Raw genomic sequence first — 25049 nt, 5'->3', positions numbered from 1 at the left:
GTAATAAGATAAAATTTGTAAGATGATTGATTATTGTCCAGCTGATATCAATATAGTACACATATTGAATTAGGAATCAGGTATAATTAACTGGATAGCAGGGACTGAGGATAGTATCTGAAAGTATTAGTTAAAGGGAAAGGATTGGGAGTTCTTCCAATTTCTGTATTCTCTGTTTGGAATATTTCTCCAACCCTCAGAGACAGTTCTTTTAATCAGTTTTTATCTGTATTCTGGAGGAAGACAGGGGAGCAGAGACTACAATATTTGAATGCTGCGAGGAGGGAAGAATTAGCACCTTCTCCTCTCCCCCAGGCATCCCATTGGGATCTCTCTCTTAGACTCAGTCCTGAAGAGAAGTCATATACTTATACCTAGGGAGCTAGTTCCTCGAAACACTTTAGAGAGCTAAAGAAAGAAAGAGGAATATTCCTTTCAAAATGCAATTAGTCTTTCCAGCTCCTGATCTAAATAATCCAATTCAAATTATAAGATTGCAAGCCAGTTTTCAATCAGTATAGAGAGGCAAGTTAAAACTCCATTGAAACAAACTGCCTTTTAAAATGCTAATGCTGATTTTAAAAAGCATTAACTGGGAGGAAATCAAAATATCTTTCTTCTACTTTTCAAGTGACTGCTGAAAAATCAGAAAAACTTACTATTTATAATTTTTCTCAAATTCTCATAAATGCTTTAATTATGAACATGGGAATATATTCTCTTCCCTCTAGAGACTCACTCCAGTCCACTTCCTTCTGATATGCTAGGTCTTATTTTAGGATGAAGTTTATAAGCATTGCCAAGGTTTAAGGTTATTCTGAATTTTTGAGAAAATATGCATTTATTGTTATGCCACTCTTCACTATGGTATTTTCTTAAATAAATAGGGGGAAAAATAGCACAATATTAATAATACCTTATAAAAATAGGAAAAGCATAAAAATAAAATTTAAAAATATGTATATAAAAATAAAAAATTCGGGGTGGTGAAGGTTTTTGGGAGTACAAAAAAGGAAGTATTCTGGATGCAATCTATCATTAATTTTAGGCAATTCTAAAATGGAAATTGGAAAAGATGATTTGGTTACTCCAAATGATTACCACAAAATTGGTGAGGGATATCGATTGGCTAAAACTGTATTTGAAATTGGAAACACATGAATTGACAAAATTATTTCAGATTTTACAGGGAGATCCTAATCCAAATTCTAAAAGAAATCGTACCAAAAAAGCTAGGACCAGTTGTAGCAATAAAAGGAATAATAAATTCTTGTTAAAAGCTTTAAAAAGACTTTTGCAATTAACCAGAGACCTCCCACATATAGTTCATCAGCCATACTCTAAAAAATCTTTATTAGCTTCTGATAATGATTGGAAAGTTCTATTAACTAGGTACTAAGATCCAATTGATAATATTTTTAACTACAGATTTTACAATTTATGATTAAGTATCAATGGATATTTCCATGATTGACTAACAAAAGTTAGCTTCTTTGTATATGTATTCCACCTACTAATAGAACCTAGTTTGTAGACTTTGCCTCAAATCTCCAGGAAAGCTGAATGTGAGAGGTAGGATTTGAAAAAGTCCTAAACTTAATATGACTCAGCAATACCAAACCCCTTTTGCATACCTAAAAGACTCATCTCTTTTTCTGTCAAAACCCTCCTTAGCATAAAAATTCAAGATCTCCGTCTCCTTGCCCTTGTCTTTGAATACTACTACTAAATATATATTTTAATACTTTCTTTAAATATAGACAGCAGAAGAAATTATGCAATTATTGCTACACTGTATACTGCTCAAGATCTTAATATTTTTCAGATAGCAAATTTGCTATTTTTTGAAACAGTTCCTGTCTTGGAGATTTCTTTAATAGTAATGTGTGTGTGTGTGTGTGTGTGTGTGTGTGTGTGTGTGTGTGTAAAAGAATGGATGTACAACTGATAATAACTGGGTAAGATTTTTTTATTTTTATTTTTCAAGTTTATGGCATCATACAGAGTTGGGACAATCTTCTTCCATGTCATTTTTGTCTGTGTCTATATGTTTCTGCACAGAATGTCTGTGTCATATTTTTTGTGTATGCTAGATTTTGTTGCCTGGAAAGAGTCAAGGCAACCAGGCAGAAAAAAAACCTCTATACTGTACTTTGTATGCTGAAAAAATTCCTAAAAAAGCTAACCTTCTTTCTGTGAATTTAAAACCTCTGTCCAAAGGTTGAAAAAAATGAACAAAAAAGGAGTTAGAAAATAAAATTAAAATAACATCTTACAGATTCTCAAAAGTTTCATGAACAAAACGCCTAAGCAAAGTCTCCTCAAAATTTTGAGAAAATTGATTATGGAATTTGGAAATTAGTAAAAACAACAACAACAATTAGGAAAATAGCAGATCTTCCTAACTTTTCTTTGAATTCTATTTTGTTTGGAGTAATTTTTTAGTTCCCCAGATTGGAGTAAGAGTAGACTCAGGATTGCTGATGAAATTGTTATCACCCGAATCACTATTTCCTAACTTTTCCCATATGCTGAAATATTGTAGGAAAGTTTTACTAGTGGTAGACTCAAAACCTTGCATAAAATTCCTGCCCAACCCAGCTTGGAGGAAGGCAATGGGTGATCAAACTCCACCATTTTTGAAATTCTTTCTCCAACCACCCCAGATTTATCAGGTTCTATCCAGCAACTGTGGAAAAGAATCTGGGTGCTTCTGGCAGCATCCAGCATGGCAGTGTGGAGTGTTTTTTTTTTTTTTTTTTTAATTAAACTCACCATTCTATATTTCAATTACAGAAATGTATTAGCTATATTTATGGTAAATTAATTTATATCTGCCCAGTTTTCTGATTTGTAAAGATAACTAATATTGATTGTTGCTTAACAAAAAACAAATACTCTATGAATGTTAACTGCTTTATTGGATAAAATTGCTTCATATTTTGATAAATCTATGGATTATCAAACCCATAGGCCTTACTAGGCCTAAGAAGATAGTGTATAGAATATCTTTCTTTTTCCTCCTCCTTCCTTAACCTAAAAAAGGGATAAGGAGAGGAAGAAAATATGCATAATGCAGTATAATTTGTTATTTGAGATATGGTGGTAAAAGTAGTTGTAAAGGAGCTTTAATTAAAACTCATTAAAAATATATATATAAATTGTAATCTATTTGCACTAAATTTAGAAAAACAGAAAATCAGTTCACAGCTACTTAAAAATGGTCAAAAAATCATCCTGCTTTTGAGTTATCTAGATTCAGACTTCTCAAGACCCAGACACAAAAAATTACATCTTAATTCTTTCTTGGCTAACCAAGGAAAAATGATGTATGTAAAATTGGAAAATATTCAAATGGAAATTCAGTTTGTCTGGAACATTTGATTGATATTTAGGAAATTTCATGAACTTAAGTTAAATAAACCTCAGATCTGTTTTAGCTCCACAAAAAATATGTGTGTGTATGTATGTGTGTGTGTGTGTATCTATCTATATCTATGTCCACACTGTCTTGTCTTCTCTCTAAACAAAAAGTAAAATTATTTAAGGCAATGAAAATGATATCTGAGAATTTCTCAGCTCAGCAATTTGGAGACAGAATAGATTTGTCAACTATTAAGAGAGTGAAAAGTTTATTTAGCCTTGCTTATTCTGGTTCATATTATTATGTAAATATAGAGAATGTAGATATATTTCACTGTTGCCACAAAATGAATAGAAAATTACAATAAAAGCTATTTGGTTATTCTCAACAAAAAAATCAAAAATTGTTAACTAAGTTATTTGGAGCTATTGTCATCATGTTAAACCTAAATCTGATAGTTACTGTATACAGCATAGCCCATAAAAACACTATGAATGGTGATGTTGGGCAACAAACAGCTATTCTTTCCCTGTGGCCAGTGTCCAAACTTTTAATTTTAAGATTGTCAGTTTTCTTAACTTTCAGGATAAGTAAGAGCATCAGCCCTGAGAGACGAGCCTGTTTAAGAGATATAGTAATATATGTAACAAGGAATGTATATACAAAAATTCTACAAGTTTGTTTAATGATCAATCTTTTTGCACAGGATGAGTTTTAACATACAAAACAAGTTAAATAATCTTTTGTGTATCTAAGTTTTAGTAAATTAAAAAAAATTAATTTACCTAGCCTTAAATTGCAATTAGTAGAATTTGATATTGGAAATGAAACCTCTTGAGATTGCAACTGATATATTATTTTTGAGTTTTGAATTTGATTACCGGCCATTAAGTCAGTAACCCACCACTTGAGAAAACTTTCATTAGCTACTCAGAGAAATGTGACCTTGGACATAAAAGGGTCTGTATTAGGATAAGAGTTGGGAGCTTTTGTTCAAAGTGAGATCCTTCTGATTCAGTTTCCCAGTTCTGTTTCTTTGTTTCCTACTTGATCATTTCTGAGTCTGATAAAGTAAAACTGTTATAATTGGATATCTATCTAAACTAAGGAAGTTTTATTTTGTCCTATGTGTGCTCGCAGGCTGAGGCCTGAAGAATTAATTTTGATAGAATTATCATACTCCCATATTTTCCTTTTATGACAAATTCTTATGATAAGAGCAAATGGTCAACACAAATTCAAATACATAATATCATGTTGTTTTCATTCTGAAAAAATGTAGTCATTATATCCTAAGTAATTTGGTAAATGAGTATTTGATCTAGTCATTTATTTGTTATAAAAATATATAAATATTTGGTGAAATAAATTCTTTTTAGATTTCCAAAATAATGTAAAAACAATTAATATTACTGTCCATAAGAACGAGCTGTTATTTTATTGTTCATTTGAAACTAGAACTGAAACCTCTTTAAAATTGGTATATACTATATGTCCTGTTACACAAATATATTTCATTACCTGAAAAATCACTGCCCAATCTGCATTGATCTCTTTACATCTTACAGAAGTCCTTGTGGACTTGTCTTTCCATCTCAGATCATCCTAACTTGTATTTGTTAGATTTGTTATTGTGCTCTGTTACAGCTGCATTGGCCAACTTTAGTCAGCTCCACAAAAAGATGGGACTCTGCAAATGATTCAGATCTAAGCCCATTCTCAGCAGGAAATAGTTTCAGAAGATGAGATTATGCCTCCTGTGCCCAGAGGACTTTGAGCCCCATTTTTTTAAAGGGGAGGAACTGGACTGATGAACCTCCAAATTATCCATTCTCTGCATGGGTCTCCTGTTACAATGTATTTGGGATTTAGAATGCACAATTTTTCACATCTCAGATATGGGATTCCATGATGTTTTCAAGCCCCTCAAAGATATACTGTACAGCATATTTAAAAATAACTGCAGGTATTTCTAACTGTATATACTGTTTTATGGAATGGCACTAGAATTCAAATCATGAATGTGTTAGAAGGATATATTATAAAATGTTACAATTGTGTTTTATTCTAATGTCTTACTTCTATTCAAATGTTTTTCAAATTCACTACTATGGTTGTTATTATGGAACATCCATTCTATGTGATAATGTCTAATAAGATTAATCATAATTGGTACAGGTCAGCAGGTGAACAGGTTTGAGACAACATCAAGGAAAATTAGGAAATAATAGTAAAAGAGATTTGTGAGATTACTCACTGTTGGACTTCTAGCAGATATATCAACTATTACAACACTTGCTGTTTCAGCTACAGCGCTTACAAAATCTGTTCAGACTGATCAATTCACAGATAAGTTAGCAAAAAATATATCAAGCTTTTTAGAACAAATTAATATAGATAATGAGTTAAAACAAGAATTAAACTTAATGAAACCATCATTAATATAGTTAGGGAATCATGTAAACAATTTAGAATCTCAATTACAACTAACTTTTTAGTGGAAAACATGGCAAGAAATAGTGTCTATGGAATTGATCCTGACAATGTAGCAACCAAATATTTCAGTGATTAAAAAGATAAATCCTGTAAAATAATATGACTTCTTTGCTTCTGCATTTTGTTCCTCTTGCTTTTTTTTGCTTCTGATTGGCTTAGCCCCTTGTGCTTTTAAGTATGTTCTGCAATCATTCTCAACTATGAGAACTGAAATCTATGGACTTCATTTTTTAAACAAGAATGAGGAGAAAGTAGAGGACCAGGAGGTAAGAATCCATCCCAGGTGTTGAATCTTGAATTTTATAATAGCTTGGCTCACCAACTTCTTTTTTCTATGTACAATAGCAGAGACATACTTATTAATATATTGATAAGAAACCTGATGACTAAAGCAAAATACAAACTCAGCTATATAATGGATCAAAGACATACCTTTGAACTTAGAACAGGAAAAGCAGCTCACATTGGAAACTAAAGGCATTTGGGAGAAAGGTACTTGAGGACATTGGTATGTTAATTTTACTCTAATGTGTATCTCAGCTATTTACAGCTCTGTCAAAATAATCAAGATCCAGACTTAATTATTTGCATCAAGATTGTACTTGTTAGAAAAGATACAGGAATCTCAAAAAGTGTATTTTTATCAAGTCTATAAGCATTGGAGGTATATTTGTCTCTCTGATCAACAAAATTTGAACAGTATGTAATGAATTATCTCGCCTGACCCCTGCAATAACACACTCTTATTTCACTACTGAAGTTGAACTTCAACACCCAACCTCTTAATGTCCAGCTTCCTTTTATGTGTTGGCCTTCTTCATTAAAATGTATGCTCCTTTAGGGCAGGGGATATCTTTCTACTTTTGTTTGTATCTCTGGCATTTAGCACAGTGTCTGGCACCTAATAAGGGCTTAACAAATGCTTGTTGATTAACTGACTACTCATGAACCATGGACATTTACCTGTGACCACCTAATGTAAATTAGATCAAGATTTGCCAACCCTTGGACAATTAGTTTATAGTCTGTTGAGGAAGATATACTCAGCTTCATTCTGGGGGTGTTAGAATAACAAATGGGAATGGGGTAATATACTGTATCTGAGGATAAAGACTGATAGGAACATGGTTAGAGTTAAGACAAAATCTAAAGGAGAAAAGGATATGTGTCTCTGTGAAAGCAGAAAAAACTTTTCCCCATATGTTTGGAGATTTTAGATGCATACAATGTACCTAGAAGGAACAGAGCTATCAAACCCTCTGTGAGTCAGCTATTAAATCTTTAATATTCCTTTGAAATGACTATTCATTTTTACCCCTTAAGTTAAACTATTTATTTAAAGAGTTTTCCTTTCTTTTCTCCCCACCAAAGCAAAACAACAACAATAACAAAGCAACCACAACTAAGAGTCTCAAGGAAAGAATTTCTTTCCAGCACTGGTGATTTGGCTTTAATTTTTGTCTTGTATAATGTATTTGCCTTTTAAAAGGTGTACTTTTCTATGAATGACTGCATTGGCTATTTTAGAAAGTAATATTTTAGAAAGACATTGTGATAATTTATTGAAAAAAATTCTTATTGACTTCTTCCTACTCTGTATTGGATCAAAGATAACAAAGGCACAAGTAGAATCCATCCTATCCTCAAGGAGCTTAAATTTCATTAGGGAGTAACATGGACACAGAAAAATAAAAACATTGTAGATTAAAAGGACACTGACAACTTAAGAGGATTATAGGCTTCTTTTGGAAGAGGTACTTCAGCTGAATTTTGAAAGAAGCTGGAGAAGACTTTTGAGAGTCCCTTGAACAGAAAGGAGATCAAATCAACCCAATATGGAAAGAAATTTATTCAGGCTATTCAGTCAGTAGAAAGTCAAATGAAGCCAAAGCTTAAATACTTAAATACTTTGGCCACACAATAAGAAGGTGAAACTCATTACAAAAGACTCTGATGTTAGAAAAGATTGAAGACAAAGGGAGATGAGATGGAAAGATGTCATAGAAATGTGAACATGAACTTGCACAGACTTTGGGAAATAGTGGATACTAGAAGGTCCTGGCTTGCTATGATTCATAGGATCACAAAGAGTAGAATACAATTTATCAAATGAATAGTAAAAAAAATTCTAAAAAATGGGAGGGGATGAAGGAGTACATTCAAGGCATGGGGGCTATAAAGGCAGAGAGATGGAGATGGACTCTCTTGTATAGGGAACAATAAAGCAGCAAAATTGGCTGGAATGTCCATGAAAGAGAGGTTGGTACAAAAAACTTGAAAAGTAGGTTGGAGCCAGATTGTGAAGGCCTTTAAAAATATAAGATCCCATTTCAAGTCCTAATGCTACTAAGCTGATTGAGTTTCAGTTTTCTAACCTATAAACCCCTTCATTGGTTTACTATAAACCCCAAATGTGATCATAATTTTGAAAGTGCGTTACAGAACCATGAAGCATCTGACAAAAGGAAGGTGGCAGCTAGGTGATGCCATAGTGTACAGAACACTGGAAGACCAGAGTTCAAATCCAGCCTTAAACACATATTATTTGTTTGACTATGAGCAAATCACTTAACTCTGCCTCAGTTTCCTCAACTGTAAATTGAAGATAATTATGTTACCTAACCCTCAGGATTGTTGTGAGGATCAAATGAAATAATATTCGTAAAGTTTTGGTTACCTGGCACATGGTCATAAGACATTAATGAATGCTTATTATTTTTTTATCCAATTAGATTATAACTTCTTTGAGGGTTGTTACTGTATTTTACTTTTTTTATATCCCAAATGTTTTACATCCTTACTATATTGCCTAGCACATAGTGCTTAATGTTCATTGAGTGATCCTGCTCAGTCTGCAGTACAGATAGATTGTGGGAGAGAAAAGTCAGGAAGATTTATCCAATATTCCTGCTTTGCTTAGATTAAAAAAAAACAACACAATGATACAAATAGCCAAAAGAAAAAGCAGTTAAATAAAATGGCCCAACGTATCATGAGGATGATGCCTAAGAAAGGCATCTACTTTCATGCCACTGGGAATCTGATTGTACACACTTTGCACCCAATCCCTCTCTTTCCATATGTACACAACGGTTACCTTGCCCATAAAATTGATATGTTTCCAATTGTGTTCAGTAAATCCATAGCCTCGCTGTAGGAGGGCAAGTATATAGGTCCCAGAGAAGCAGTATTCACTGAGGTACTTCTCTTTGATGTCAGGAAATTGTGCTTTCACCTTTGAAAGGAAAAAAAAAAAAAGGAAAATTTAAACTTTATTTACCTAAAATTGATACTTTGAAGAGACCTAATTTCCCATTCTGGTGCTCATCAAGAGTAAAGTAGTTGGGATTACAGTCTTCAAATGAAGCCAGGGTGAACATTTCCAAGCCCAGCTTTGAGAAGGTCAGAAGGCTGAGATATAAAGGTTGCTCTAGTACAGGGTTTCTTAAATGTTTTCCACTCATGACCCCTTTTCACCAGGGAAACTTTTATAGGGTCTATAGGTATATATAGTATACCTATATAGGTCTATAGGTATATGAAGTAAGCATATAAATCAAACATTTACTGATAATAAATCATAATTTCATTTCCCCTACATTCAGTTAGACCCTATATGGGATCATGAATCACAGTTTAAGAAACTGAGCTCTCAATCAAGGATTTTTATACCATGGACACCTTTTGTCAGTCTGTGAAGTTTATGGACTTCTTCCTCAAAATAATGCTTTTAAATATGTAAAAATAAATGCAAGGACTACAAAGAAAATCAGTTATATTGAAATAAACTTTTTTCCCATCCAAATTCACAAATGTTCCTGAAATCTACACACAGACCCTTTGATGACTGGGACTCCAAGTTAAAAACTGCTAAATGATGTCTAAAAGTTTCTTTCCACTCTAAATATAATGGTCTTATCTCAGTGAGAAGTGAGACTACTATTTGTTCATTGATACAAGAATACATACCTTAGACATATTCAGGACCCCTCTCTATGGAGTCTAAAAAGATTGCCTCACCTTATTGCACACTAGATTGTATGGGACAAAAGAAAGCATGAATCAATGATGTCAGCCAAAAATGGAGATTCATTTTTTATCCTCTTCTTTCACTAATTTATTTTTTTACCAAAGGAGTTTAAAAGTAACAAAATAAAATTTGATGTACTTTGATTTCATTTATCTGCTATTATTAATAAAGAAGGAATTTGTTAGGCGTGGAAATGGCCAAAAAAAAGGGAAGCCATCAAAGAGTAAGAAAAACCAAAGGCATAGATAATTAACATATGTAGAGTTGACAGCTGGTTATATTGAGTGTTTGTGGGTTCATTATTATTCACTCTCCAGAAGGACAGGGAGCTGGAATTCCCAGCAATGAGAGAATCCGATCCCAGTTCAATGTGATATCAAAGCAGCTAAAACTCAAATTCAATTTTACCAAATTTTGGCAGCTCTAATACAAAGTCTAGTAAGGGAAATGGTTTAAAAATAAAATGTTTTTCTTTTCAATTTTTTGTTTTTTATTTATCTATTTGAAATATTTTTATTTTTAACAGACTTTAGAATCTATATTTTTCTCCATTTTCCCAAATAATCTAGTTCTGTCTTTAGAGCAGGGCCTCCCAAACTGTAGTATATGTAGCTCAGGGATACAAGAAGGTTGTTAAATAGATACAAGGGATAGATGGTAAATAAATTATCCTATTGAAATTATTTGGCTTATTACATGCATATGCATGATAAACTCTGGAATTTATTTCCTCTCATTTTACATAGGATTTATAGGAACATTCACTTAAAATCAAAAGGTATGGGAATCCCTGATATAAAGTAAGGGCTTAAGTTTAACTTCCACAGATATCCTTAATAGAAAAGTGAAAGCCATAAACTCTTACATCCATGGAAGAACAAAAGCCTTAAGCCTAGCTCCTAGCGGCTTACCTTAGTTTTCAGGGCAATTAAAATATAGTCTACTTTTGGTATAGTGCAGAATTTCCCTCAACATCTGCAACAGTTACTTTGGTCCTTATGGAAGTGGTTTCTTTTGTAATCTCTCAGGGGTAGGCTCCAAGTCTCTCTCTCTTCATATGAACTATGAGATCAGGCTATGAGTGATATAAGTATCTAGACCAGCTAGTTCTTGAAATATTGGGGGACATGGAAAAAGGGGAAGGAATGCTGATTCTAGTTCCAGCTTTCTTGTATTTTTAAGTAAAGTTTGAATATATTTAAAAATGTGAAAATCAACAACTGTTTGGCTATTGTTTGGACTAAAGGATGTCAAAGGTCCCTTCCAGCTCTAATCTTCTTGTTACTATGAAATGGTCACCTAATTGCCTACGTCATCTATAAAATCATTATTATTAGTTGTAAAATCCTGGACAAGTTACTTAACCTGCCTCAGTTTCCTCATCTGTAAAATGAAAATAATAGTGTCTGTATCATCTCATGGGGTTGTTATGAAGATCAAATGACATGATATGTATAAAGTGCTTTTCAAATTTTGCCATGATACAGAAATATCTCACTCACTTCATTCCAGGGTTGGGAGCAGAAGGTTTGCATTTTCGTGATCACTGTTTCCAGAGAAGAATCCGTCAAGTTCAGGAAGTCCATCACAAAGTAAAAAGCAGAAAAGGCCTGAGAGAGAGAGAGAAAGAGAGAGAGAGAGCATTAACATAGTCTAACATGCCCAGCAAAGAAGAAAATTCTCACGCCTAGGAGGCTCGGATACAATGAATGCCCAATCCAAAATTGAGAAGGTCACAGGGCACCAAGTCTTATTTCCTGTCTTCCTGAAAAGAGCAGTGTCTCCCTAAGACAAAAAAAAATGAAGGCTTAGTGAATAGGATTAAAAAAAAAATCTCCTACTGGCAAGGAATCCTAAAGACTTTATTTAGTGAGCAGAAAGCTACAAGTCTCCTAAGATCCCAGAATTTAAGAAGCAAAATATAATGAAATAACCCTTTCTTTGTAAGCTATATGTAGTAATTACTGAGTATAATTTATATATATATATATATATATATAAAATTTAAAAATTGTCAAGGACCTTGAATAGGATAAAGAGTAAGTTGGAAATAAGGACCTAGGCAACAGTTATATTGAATGAACATTTGATTCAATTTATTTCAATGAATATTGATCTCCTACTGTGTACATGGTACTGTGTTCATGCCTTGATATGTAAAGCCTAGATTTTTTAAAAAAGAGTTCCCATTTTCAAATAGCTTACATTGATTGGAGGATGTTACTTAAGTAAATACAAAATAATTTAAAGAGAAAAAGTGAAAATAATTGGGGGTCAGGGTGGGGAGAATAAGGAAAAGTCATCTTCAGCAGGTGGTTCCTAAACTGTGCTTTGAAAGAATACATTGGTCCCTAGTGTATGCAGAGGTCTATGTTAGGCCCCTGGTCACAAGTACAAAGTTGAGCTAAAAGAGAGCTAGCAAAAGGGCTAGGACATTTGTATGATATTTAATTGGACCCTAATAAGCTGTCTGGTTCAGCAATTACTATCATTACTACATTATTATAATTACTATTATTACTGATATTGAGTAAAAAACAAATTCATAGATGGGACCGAATCTTAAGTAGCTACAAGTGCTTTATTGCCTTTAGTAGAGATATACTAAATAGAGTTGAAGTTGGAGTCAAGAGGATCTGAGATAAAATCCAGCCTTGGACATTTACTAGCTTGATGATCCTGGGCAAGTCACTTAACTTCTATTTACCACTATTTCCTCTTTTATAAAATGGAGATAATAATAGCACCTAGCTCCTATAGTTGTGAGATTTAAAAAGTAATATTTGTAAAATAATTTATAAGCATTAAAGTGCCATATAAATGTTAGATATTATTATTAGTAATTTCTTTACATATGGTAAGAAAAAGACCCCCAACTAAGGAAAAAATTGGCTGCTTTAATTGAAAACTCTGAATTAAGGTATCTCCAATTGGACCACTGAACCTTGGAGAACTTAAAATGTTTTGACAGAAGCTTTACAGGCAAATCTGGGATTTCTGAAGACATCCTATAACATAAAGGAGATTTGGGGAGATTTCAGAACAAAATAGAAATAATTAAGCCAATGGCCATATTGAAGGAATACAAAGGAATATTTTTTGGCACATGCATAATTCCATTTAATATTTCAAAGAAGAAATAATTCTGAAGCCAAAATTCTCATCAAACTCCTATTCAAATTGCTTAAAGTACAATTTAGGAAACAGTGCCCTAGAAGTAAATGAAGATGCTTTACTAAAGGCATCCATAATCCCAGTATGATTCTTGATAATTAACTGCCACCCAGAAGATTATAACCCACTGTAAAAATATGTTGAAAATTAAATATAATGACAAATGCAAACAGAAGACTGGAGATCCTCATGGAATCTGGAGGAGAAAAAAAAAGGTGAAGAGTAAGTAATACAATATTATTTTCCTCATTCTACAAATTTTACCAAGTAAGATTAGGACTTGCCCTGGATCATTAATCAGTGACAGAGATAGGATTGGAAGTCAAGTCTTTGCTAACTCTACGTCCAACATTTTTCACTAATCCATAATATCTTTCCATCTAAGCTTTCACACTTGTGATTCCTTACTGACTAAGAAACATTCTTAGTGAAACCCACATGCGTTTTCCTGCCAGCAAAAGAATCAGCTTAACTGCTGACAGGACTACCTGTTTATTGGGCATATTTCTTTCTATGACTTAAATTGGCTTTCTGGTACTAATCAGCCTTGAATGAGTTTAAGTAATATAAACAACTCTTCTCAGAGCCTGATCATTCTTGGAAAAATCTCAGAGTCTGATCATTCTTGGATAAAGTGGTTGCCAGTTTTCTGGAGTCAGAGAACAAACACAGAATTTGGGGGTTATCCCAACCTGCTTAAAAGGAATTTTGTGGTCCTAAAAAGATTTCAGTTCAAAATAAAACCTGTTCCACCAAGTCATTAAAATCTAAAATTTTAGAACTATAGATTCAGAATCATATTCCTTGGGATATGGTAGATACATTTACTCATCTATATATATTTTTCCCACTCACCCATTCTAGGGTCTGTGAGTGGCTTTTCTCTCCTCCCTCCTTCCTTTCTTTTTCTTCTTCTCCACTTCTCCACTCCTAATTTTCTAGAAATAGCTTCTAGTTTCTCACTCTGCTATTTTGAAACCATGCCTAAATCCAGAATCCCCCAAACTGGATGAGATATCTAATTTCTTTCTTCCTAGTCTAGGAGCCTGCATAAGTGTTCCCTTTGGGTTTATTCTTTAGAAATCTGCCTTGTTTCATATTGCATAGTCTAAACAATAGCGGTTTCCCCAATTTCCTCTGGGAACACTTTTCATCATTCTAATAAATCCCTTTAAGAAGTTTTTGAATTTGATTTTTGGATTTGTTCCTTTCCACAGTGTTCTAGTAAAAAAAAAAAATGTTCTGGTTAATTCAGCTTTCCTTGTTGTGTTGTTAACATAGTATTCACAGATGTCATTAAAATAATTTAAAAATTATCTCATTATCTCATCCCTGCAGATGCACAATCATTTATTCCTTCACTCCTTGAGATGTTTCTAATTTGCCTACAACGTGGGATTCAGTCCAGCAGCCGGAGAGAACAATTTAATCAAAATGACAGGAACAGTGACAGCCTTTGAGACTATTTACATCTGGAGAATGAGGTCATAAGTCCCGAATACAATTGTGGCAAAAAAAAAATTTTTTTTTTTTAAATCTGGGATTGTAAAATCACATGTGGTTGAGAAATCTTAGTCTGGTGGGGCCTGAAATAATTTGAAAGTAATTAGACTTTGGAGATGCTAATGATTATGCTAATGTTAGTGCCAAAATGCAAGGAAAAGATACTTCGAGAAGGAAGGAGAACAGGATGAGAAAATGGAACTTAGGCTAATGATTTTGGGATGGTGAGTGGGAAAAGGAGAGTTGTGAAGAAAATTATAGTTATTTTGAGAAATTTGGGGAGTGTGGGGAAAGAAGATGCTTTTAGAGCTGGGGTGGTTTAAGGAGCTTTATTCTCAGAAAAGATAGGGTCTGATTCAAGGTAATAGATGAGGAGATGAAAAATTTCACCCTGGATCTAAGCACCAACTTGAGGTCTGGCTTTTACAGTGACCTGAGACAAATGAACCTGACATTGGACCTGGGGAGAAACCAAGCACAAGAAAAGGAAAACATCTCTGGAATCCTGATCCATGTGAACCTGTGTCGAGCCAAGTAGAATAATGTGAAATTAACTTTGTACTTTTTTATTTGGTATACAAATTACACCCAAAGATACTATCAAAGTATGGTTAAAAAAGAAAAAAAAAAACACATTCCAATTAGTTGATTGGATGCTTTTTTTTTTCTTTTTGCTTGAAAATGTCACTATAGAAACATGGGGAAAGAGCATAAAACCTTGGAAGGGAAACCCTAAAGAGACTGCAAAATGAGTGAGAAACTCTCCTGTTTCTGGATATATTTTGTCATTGTAATATTTTATTTAAAAGTTGGGCAAAAGTACTTCCTTTCTTCTCCTCCTTTAGGGTAATTTAATAGAGCCAAGAACTCCTATCAGTCAAAATTGATTGCCTGCAGTTACATCCTAATCCTAAGGAAAAAAAGGTGGCATGGGAGAATAATGCCAATTCCCTCTTCTCAGTCTTTCTTTTAAACTTTATTCATAAACCTTCATTTCCTCTCCTGGCAAGTAATTTCTTCCCTTCCTGTCCCCCACCCTTTTAGCTCCTATTTATATACCATCTTCCTTCTTTAGAATACAAGGTCCTAGAATGCAAGGAACGTCTTTTTGCTTATATTTATATTTTTATCATTTATCATAGAACTTTTAAAAAATGGTGATTTCTTGCCTGGCTGCAGTTTCCTGGATAAATATGAAGGGGTGTGAACTCAAGGATTGCTGCTTTCTTGCTCCCTTGATGTTATCCCATCAAAACTACTGCAGCAGCCAGTCCTGGTTTCCCATTACTACCCCTAAGAATGATCAGTAAACATGGCTATCACCAAGTTTGTATGTCAATCAACTGCTTATCTTTGATAAGGAAGAGACTTTTAGTCTAAAGGGCTACAAATATCTGAAATGAGAGTTACTAATTATATTAGGAAATCAGCCTTAACCCAGACTATGACCAAATCTGCCCATTGTTGAACTGAAAGAAAGTCTTGGGACTTTGAGTCTGTGATCGCCCAGTTATCTTCCCTTAGAAAAAAGCATTTGGTCATGGCATTCATTTCCACCTCCTTAAAAACTGAGATCTGGAATGGCAAATCATTTCCACTACTTACCCCAAAATTTCCTTGTAAGGCTGGCAGAAAAACCCCATTGAAAGAACACCTTGAGTAAGGACAGTAGGTGGTGTTGAAGATCTTGTGAATGCTCTGCAGACACACATTATAGTTTCCAGTACCATGTATTTGAAGTTTCTGAAATGGAAATGATGCCTCATCCTTTGGGATGCAGGGTGTGTTGAAGAACTCACTTATGTTCACATCCTTTTCATAACCAGGGTGGAAGCATGGATCCCTTAGGAGTCCATCCTTTGCGTCCTACATGAGAAAATACGGAAATCCATGACCTACAAGGCCATGGGAAGGGAAAAAGCCAGAACATGATCTCACAACACAAGTTAGGTTTATTTTTGTAGAATCAGGACTTAGGACTGTTATTAATGCCCTCCCTGCTGCTTATACTCAGACTAAACAGAATTGGCATAATACATTCATTCATTGATATAATATATTCATTGGTATAATACATTCATTTATCCATTCAAACATAAGTGCTTAATAGGTTATTAATGTGAACACTGTAGTGGTTCTGGGATCCAAAGATAAGAGTTTCTGCCTTAAAGGACTTTATAATCGAGTAGAGGAGATATTTCATGCACACAAATAACCAGAATACAAAAATGAAACATAAACATGTAAGAATGCTAACTGGTTCCAGCCTTTTTTATTTTCTATGGCAATAAGAAAATAAAAGAATAAAAACACAGCATAGGAAAACTAGTCAAAGTGTTGGGAAGACCTATTCAAAGACACAAGGTGATTTTTAAGCCCTAGGAAAAATTCTTAGAGCCATGAGCAGCTGGGACTATGGAGTCAATTAATCACGGCTTTGCTTTGGTAGAAGGAGTTTCTTCACTGAGACGTCTCCATCCACATCAGTGAAATCACAGGACTAGCACAGTACCAGAAACTAGAAATAAGGCTGGTATCCATCAAATAGGAATGGCTGAACAAATTACAGTGTATTAATGTAACAAAATATTATTGTGCTATATTAAATAATGACTATGAAAAATTCTTACTAGATAGAGCACTGGGCCTGGAATCAAGAAGACCTGATTTCAAATCCTATCTCATCACTTACTAGCTGGGCAAGTCATTTAAATTCTGTTGATCTTTAAAGCAAATCCCTCTACCTTTGTCAAGAAAACCTCATGGACAGTATGAATGTGCTATGATCCATGGGGTCATGAAAAGAATAGGACATGACTGAGTGACTAAATAACAATGAATTCAGAGAAACTTGGGAAAGATATGAACTGATGAATAGCAAAGAAAGCAGAACCAAGGAAATAATATACAATAACTACAATAATGTAAACAAAAAAAAATCCCAATGACACCAGTGACTCAGATCAATGCATTAACCAACAATTACTTTGAGGGCTAATGCTGAGGCATATTTGTCTTGGGAGAGGTGGTGGTCTACTACAGTTGTGGAATGAGGTATATGCTATTAGCCCTTATTAATATGTCAGTTTGTTTTGCTTAACCTTTGTCATAAGAGTTCTATTTGAATTTAAGGAGCCTTAAAAGCCATCAAGTCTAACAGGGATGGTACTTTTTTGATAAACTGATTTTTTAAAAACAATAATAAAACATTTTTGAAAATTAGAGCATAAGAGAGGTACCAAAAAAGGCATATGAACAGTGTCAAAGATGAAGACATATTTTCTCTTAGAAGTTGTATAATACATCACAGTATGATCTGGAGTTTGTCATAAATCCTAAATACATAATTGAGCTATCTAGACAATCAGGTCAGTATGATCCCAGTAATACTTTGGATCCAATATAAGCTTTACCTAAATGACTTTAAGGGCCAAAGTTGATGATAGAGTTTCAGTTAAAAGTCTCAAGCTTTTACCCCCTCGTATAAGGGAAAGAATCTGACTTTTAGAGTCTGAAACTGGGTTTAAAACCCAGCTGTACTCTGCTACTTCTTGCTGTTGTTGCAATCATTTCAGTTGTGCCTGATTCTTCATGATCCCATTTGGGATTTTCTTGACAAAGATATTGGAGTGGTTTGCCATTTCTTTCTCTACTTCATTTTATAGATAAGGAAATTGAAAGAAACAGCATGAAGTGACTTAAACAGCTCCTAAGTGTCTGAGACCACATTTGAACTCAGTACTCTGTCAAATAAGCCACCTAACTGCCTCCTTATTATCTATGTTACCTTAAAGAGGTTACCCTAACACCTTTACTTCTTGATCTGTAGAACTAAGTAGCTTTTAAGGTCATTTCCACAACCCCAAAATGATCATCCTATGATACTAAAGCTTGGCGGAGTCAGAGTACATTTGATGGAAGAAAATATAGCTATAAAGGTAAGTATGAAGAACCAGGTCAAGGTCTGGAAAAGAGAGGTTGAGGATAGGAATGCAGGAACCAGAATTTCTTTGTTATGAAAAGGAGAGAGATGATTGGGAGCCAGCTAAGCAGGTCTGACTTGTTGCACCTTTAAAAACAGAAAGCATTTGGATATGGAATTTTAAAGGTTAACTGGGATGCTCAAACTGTGGCTTTGACTAAAATATTTCTCATTAACAGGCTTTTTAAAACAGTCTTCCTGCTGTATGTATGAAATGAAGATTTTAAAAAAGATGACAAAAACGCATACCAACTCTTCCTTCTTCTTATCTCTTCTTGCCATGCCATTTTCATTGATAGTCCTTATAGGAATAAGAAATAGTCTCCTGCATAATGGTTTGAAAATTAGCTTCCTGCCTAAGGGTTTGAAAATTTTGTCTGGAGATATTTTGTGAGAGGTGGGATGCTAGATTTGAAGTGGACAGACCTCGGTTTGAATGCTGGTGTGGCCATTTACCTTTCTGTGTCCACAGGGAAATCACTTCATCATTCAGTGGTGATCTACTCTTTGGGACGCCATGCACCAAACCATTGGGGTGGTTTGTCATTTCCTACTCCAGCTTATTTTACAGATGAGGAAAGTGAGGCAAAATAGGCTTAAGTGACTTGCCCAGGATCACATAGTTAGGAAGACCAGATTTGAATTCAGATTTGAATTCAAGTCTTCCCAACTCCAGACCCAGGGCTCTACCCATTGAGCCACCAAGCTGCCTCCTACTTCATATTGTTGAGTCTTAATTTCCTCAATTGTAAAATGAGGAGGATAGAGTGAATAATTCCCATGGTCCCTTACTAGCTCTAAAGCTTTGATATGCTAAAGAAATGCGTTGAATGTGGGAAGTTTAAAAGGAGAGAATACAGAAAAAACAAGTGTCAGAATTAGGGTCCACCAAATTTCGTCAGATAGTCTGCCAAAAAGTGTTTCTTTGGGAGTGTGGGGGGGTTACTGCTGAGCCCCACTTCAGTCACAATAATGTGAGAGGGAGAGAAAACAGGATGTGAGGTCATGCTTGCAGATGTGGGGGAGGCAGGGTCTGGAATCAGTTAGACTTGCCTGAATGTTGCTGACCAGTTTTAGCCGGAGAGCTTGATCCTTCCCATAACACAGGAAGCTGTGTGTATACACATCGTAGCTTTTGCCATAGAGGCGGAAATGCAAAGAGTTGCCTTGGGATTCAATCTGTTCATCTTGGGGCACAAAAGTTATTTGTGTGGAGGCTCCTCCAAGGTCCAAGGCCCCAGAAGTTTCCTGGGGCCCTTCTCTTCCCGGTAGAATTCTGAGCCAGCTGCTCGTCTAAAAGAGACAAAGCTTATGATGTTATTGTAGGTAGGAGTGGATATCTCTGCACTTACCACCATGCCCTGTGACGTATCCCTTCCTAGATTCAGGCACAGATAGAAAAGGAACAGGGGGCCAGGGGCAAGACTAGGCAAAGCCTGGGAAGAGGGATGGCATCCATGCTAAAATAAATGGCCAGAAAAGGGGGCATCCAGGGAAACATCTGGGACAGAAGTCCAGAGATTTTCTATTCCACAAAATTCTCCCCTTAGATCAGTGTTACATGGATCCATGTTTCTTTAATGGGGGTTCTCCCATCACTGAAAGAGATAGCAACCTCTTTGTGCCTCAGTAGAAGGTCTTGGAGAGATGTTACAGAGGTTCCATAACTCCAAAAACTCCATCCTTTCTTGGTGATAACCTCCCTTGAACCTGACTAGGCTGATCCTCAGACAAAAAGCTCTTTGCCAAGCCCCCACTTGAAGCCTTTGCAGTTCACTAGCACCTTCTACCAGCCTCACCTTTGAGCACCCCAAGTCCCTGATACACTCCTGGGAGGCAACAGAAGATCACTGTGGTAAAAGCTAACATGTGATACTAATCACTCAAAGAGCAACAGACAAATCTCTCCAGTTCCCCATTCATGCTCTAGTTCTTGAGAAAGGTTTCACTCTGAAATTTCAGACCCATAGTTACATAACTATCAATGAGCATTTATTTAGTATTTACTGTGTGCGGGCATCAGCTGGGGGCCAAGGATGCCAATATAATCACACATTCTTAGCCGTGGAACTGGAGCTGCTTGTGACATTGGCAGATATACTTCCCTGGACACAAACTGTGCTGGCGTCCAGGCAGCCACTCCCACACATCCTAGAGGATCGATATTACCTGGTTGAATTTGCCTAACAAGTAGTTAATGGTAATCCAGCCATAGGCACCTTCTTCCTGGCCAGTGATGATCCTGGCCCCTTGGAAATCAAAAGGGTAAGAAGTGAGGCTCTGTTTCACAAATTTTAGGACTTTCTCTGCCAGGTCACTGCTCTCCATCCTGAATGCCCAGGGGAAAAAAAAAAAAAAAACAATAGTTTTGTTAGTTACCAATCTTGTGATCCCAGCATCCCTCAAACACCCAATACCAGAACAAATTAAAATCAGGAAACAAGATTCCTAGATCTGGAAGGAGATAATGATAATTAACTAGGGATTCCTATTCTTGGACAACCTCAGTCTGCCTTGGAAAAGGGTGCTGGCACTTTAAGTGATACCTCTTTGAAAAAGGTCTTTCCTGATTTTCTCAATTATCAGGCAGTCAAAAAGCATCTATTAAACACTTGTTGCTAAATAACAGTGATATTATTTTGATTTTCTTTGCCAATCAATCAGTAAGTGCTTGTTAGTGCCCATCCCCATTCATTTTGTATTTCTTTTGTATATACTTGTCCTTTAATACTCATCTCCCCAATAGTCCTGATCTGTATCTTGCTGCTGGACTCAGATAGCTCAGGAGGAGCTTAGATTCACTTAATTCAATTCACCTGCAAGTCAAGACATCACCTTACTGATATGATTGGTCCTTTTTGAGAACATGGGACAAACAACTTTATAGAATATAAATCCCTCGAAGGAAAGGCTTGTTCTCACTTTTTAAATTGTACTCCCAAAACCTAGCATAATGCCTGGTACATAGCAGGTGCTTAATAAATGGTGGTTTGTTAGTTTATTTTATTGATTAAGGTGACTTCAGGATGGTGAAGATCTTTAAATTCATGTTATATGAGGAATGGTCAAAAGAACTAAGGGTGGCTAATTTGGAAAGATTTAGGGGGCACATGATATCTGATTTCCAGAATCTGAAAGGTCATCACATGGAAGAAGGATAAAATTTGGGTTTTATTCTTGAAAACAGACTTAGGAACAATGGGTGGAAATTTCAGAGGATCAAATTTTAGCTGGATAAAAAAAATACTTTTTAACAATGATAGCTGCCCCAAAAAAGAAAAAGGGAATCTGACTTAGGAGTCTCTCATCAAAGACTGGATGATCATTTATTGGCAGAACTATATGTTGTACCAATTTGTTATTGGAGTAATTGCTGCCCAAGAGAAACAGAACCTGCTGAGTCAAGTCATTCAAAACAGTTTTGTGATTTATGATGTGACAAGATCCCAAGAAGTAATTAAGTCAAATTTAGTTGAGAGGGAAAATTAATTATCACATCAATCAACGATCACCTGTGCCAGGTACTAGGGTCACATACACAAATTGAGTCAGTCCCTGTTCTCAAAAAGCTTACATTCTATGGCAAGATTACATGTTCACAGAGCTAATAAATATAGAATATTCACAAAATTAATTCAAAGTGATTTTTTAGAGCAAGAGAACACTATGAGGAAATTTAAAAAGGTTAGTTCTAGTTCTGTTTATTGGAGAATATTATAGAGGAGATTTTTAACTGAGTACAGATTGGATTAGATAGTCTCTGAGCTCACTTTGAGCTTTGAGGGCCAGTGATTCTGTCCCATGAATCTTGATTGAAATCCTTGTTTCTGCCCTGGGACTTTTACAAGATGGAAGACTTAATTACTGCTATAGGGACATCATCTCGAATCCCCAGACCTAACTATATCAAGGTTCCTAGATGCTACTATACCTGAGCAATCTCATGCCAGCTGTGGCTCCAAGATAAACAGGGGTCTGTTGGTGCTGCTCCTTAGGAATCACTTGCTTAGCTTTGTCCATGCATTGATTTATGTAAAAGCCTACAGCTTCCACATTGTGGGCATACCCTGAGATTCCAGGACCTGGAAATACCAAGCACACCATAATTGAAGGATTCTAATATGTTTAAAAGGTTCATAGATTGCATTGTGAGATACTAGGGGGATAATGCTGGGGTTGTACTCTCTAGATCACTAGATTTCTCAGAGATTAGGTTTTGTTTGAAAATCTCTGGCTCCCTATGGCCACTCTTTAAAGTTAGGACTAGAATCCAGTTCTTTTTTTTTCCATTAAAGCTTTTTATTTTTCAAAACATATGTGTGGACAATTCTTCAACATTAGCCCTTGCAAAACCCTGTGTTCCAATTCCCTCCCTTCCCCCACACCCTTCCCTAGATGTCAAGTAGTCCAATATATGTTAAACATGAAATATATGTTAAATCTAATATATGTATACATACTTATGCAATAATCCTGCTGCACAAGAAAAAAAAAGAAGCAAAATAAAATGCAAGCAAACCACAACAAAAAGAGTGAGAATGCTATGTTATGAACCACACTCAGTTCCCACAATCCTCTTTCTGGGTGTAGATGGTTCTCTTCATCACTAAACAATAGGAATTGGTTTGAATCCTCTCATTTTTGAAGAGAGCCATGTCCATCAAAATTGATCATCCTATAGTCTTGTTGCCATGTACAATGATCTCCTGCTTCTGGTCATTTCATTTAGCATCAGTTCATGTAAGTCTCTCTAGGCCTCTCTGAAATCATCCTGTTGGTCATTTCTTACAGAACAGTAATATTCCAGATTAACTTCAATATTTTTACTATACTACACCTCCTCTCCAGAAACATTTGTTCTCCAGCTTTGGATCAAATTGAATTCTTCTTAATTTTACCTCTACCCTTTTGCAGAGGTGAAGCATCCAAGGGTTTGAATATTTTAAGGGAGGTTTTAATATTTTGACTGGTTTTGATGATTGTTTTACTATTTCTTCCTTTTTCCTTTTAAAAGCATTCTATGTTATAAAGGGTGGCTCTCTAGAAGGGGCAAAGGCAGAAATATAGGGAAAAATTCACACAATATAAAACTTTAGGTACATGTAATATTTTATTTTTAAAAATTGTAGAGGATTCTTGAACATGACCTCAACTTTTTGGAGTCCCACAAATGCTATAAACCCCTTCTGAAGGAAGTAGCACTTCAGCTGAAACTTGAAGGAAAATAATTGTTTCAAGAGGCGTAAATGAGGAGAAAAATTCCAGGCATGGAAGTGTGCCAAGGCATACAGATGGGAAGTGGAATGCTCATAAATGTAAAAATATTATTATAATCCATGTTCATAAATATAAGTCTAGGTGGGCCTGAGGTATCTTGCCCTCACTGCATTATAGGGGGCCTTGGTCTATGGCCCATGACTTTAGGAAGCTGGCCCAAATACTTCAGAAAGCATGGAGAAAAAAATGGAGAATGGAGCAAACTTAAAGTAATTAGAAATACAGTAATCAATTAATCAATAAACATTTATTAAGTGCCTCCATGTGCCAGATGTGAAGTTAAAGGAATGATGTCCCAAACCTGCATTTTACAGAAAAAGAAAAAGAGGCCCAGGGAAGTGAAATTGTTCAGAATCAACCATAAGTCCATTACAGAAACAGGACTAGAACCCAGATCTTTAAACTTTCATTATAGGGCCTTTTTCCTACCCCAGGCTATAAAAGCTCAGCAAAGTTTTAATTTCTAGAAATCACCCTATAAATACTCAACAGTCTCCAAGTTGGTAAGATATTAGCCAATCAACATCACCTCAAGAAAGTATTCAATCAACAGGGTTGCTTTTTGATTAATTTTTTAAAATTTGCTATAAACCATCAGCAAAAATAAACTGATATACATCATTAAGATATAAGATCTTATATTAGAGCCCTTAGCATTTAAAAAAGCAGAAGCAAATGAATTACAGGCAACAATAACCAAGAAATGTCTTGTTTCTTTGTCTAGTCCAAGCTTGTAAATTCTACCACCTTCAACTGTTTTCCTTTATGCGGATACACACATATACACAAATAGATATATGTAGATATGCATATGTAAGTGTGTAAGTGGAGAGACTTGCATAAACTGATGCTAAGTGAAATGAGCAGAACCAGGAGATACACGGTAACAACAAGATTATAAAAGGATCAATTCTGATGGACGTGGCTCTTTTCAACAATGAGATGATTCAGGCCAGTTCTAACAGACCTGTGAAGGAGAGAGCCATCTACATCCACAGAGAGGACTGTGGGAAATGAGGGTGGATCACAACACAGCCTTTTCAATCTTTTTGTTGTGGTTTGCTTGAATTTTATTCATTCTCTCTCTCTCTCTCTCTCTCTCTCTCTCTCTCTCTCTCTCTCTCTCTCTTTTACTTTTTGATCTGATTTTTCTTGTGTAGTAAAATCATTGTATAAATATGTTGGATTTAACACATTTTTACCATGTTTAACATATACTAGAT

General features: G+C 35.2%; 1 protein-coding gene across 1 annotated transcript in view; it reads right to left on the bottom strand.

The window, feature by feature from the left end:
• The window catches only part of ENTPD1 (ectonucleoside triphosphate diphosphohydrolase 1), a 119144-nt gene that overhangs the window by 8542 nt on the left and 85553 nt on the right, over window positions 1-25049 (bottom strand). Inside the window, exons 4-9 of the mRNA XM_051981755.1 lie at window positions 22481-22631; window positions 20719-20878; window positions 19603-19842; window positions 16173-16433; window positions 11393-11500; window positions 8958-9095 (exon numbers count right to left, since the gene is read on the bottom strand). Coding sequence (XP_051837715.1) covers window positions 8958-9095; window positions 11393-11500; window positions 16173-16433; window positions 19603-19842; window positions 20719-20878; window positions 22481-22631 — 1058 coding nt within the window. The remainder of the gene's footprint in view (window positions 1-8957; window positions 9096-11392; window positions 11501-16172; window positions 16434-19602; window positions 19843-20718; window positions 20879-22480; window positions 22632-25049) is intronic.

The sequence above is a fragment of the Antechinus flavipes genome, chromosome 2 (assembly GCF_016432865.1).
Source record: "Antechinus flavipes isolate AdamAnt ecotype Samford, QLD, Australia chromosome 2, AdamAnt_v2, whole genome shotgun sequence".
NCBI lineage: Eukaryota > Metazoa > Chordata > Mammalia > Dasyuromorphia > Dasyuridae > Antechinus > Antechinus flavipes.
The sequence above is the reverse complement of the archived record's forward strand: the minus strand, read 5'-3'. Positions and strand labels throughout refer to the sequence as shown.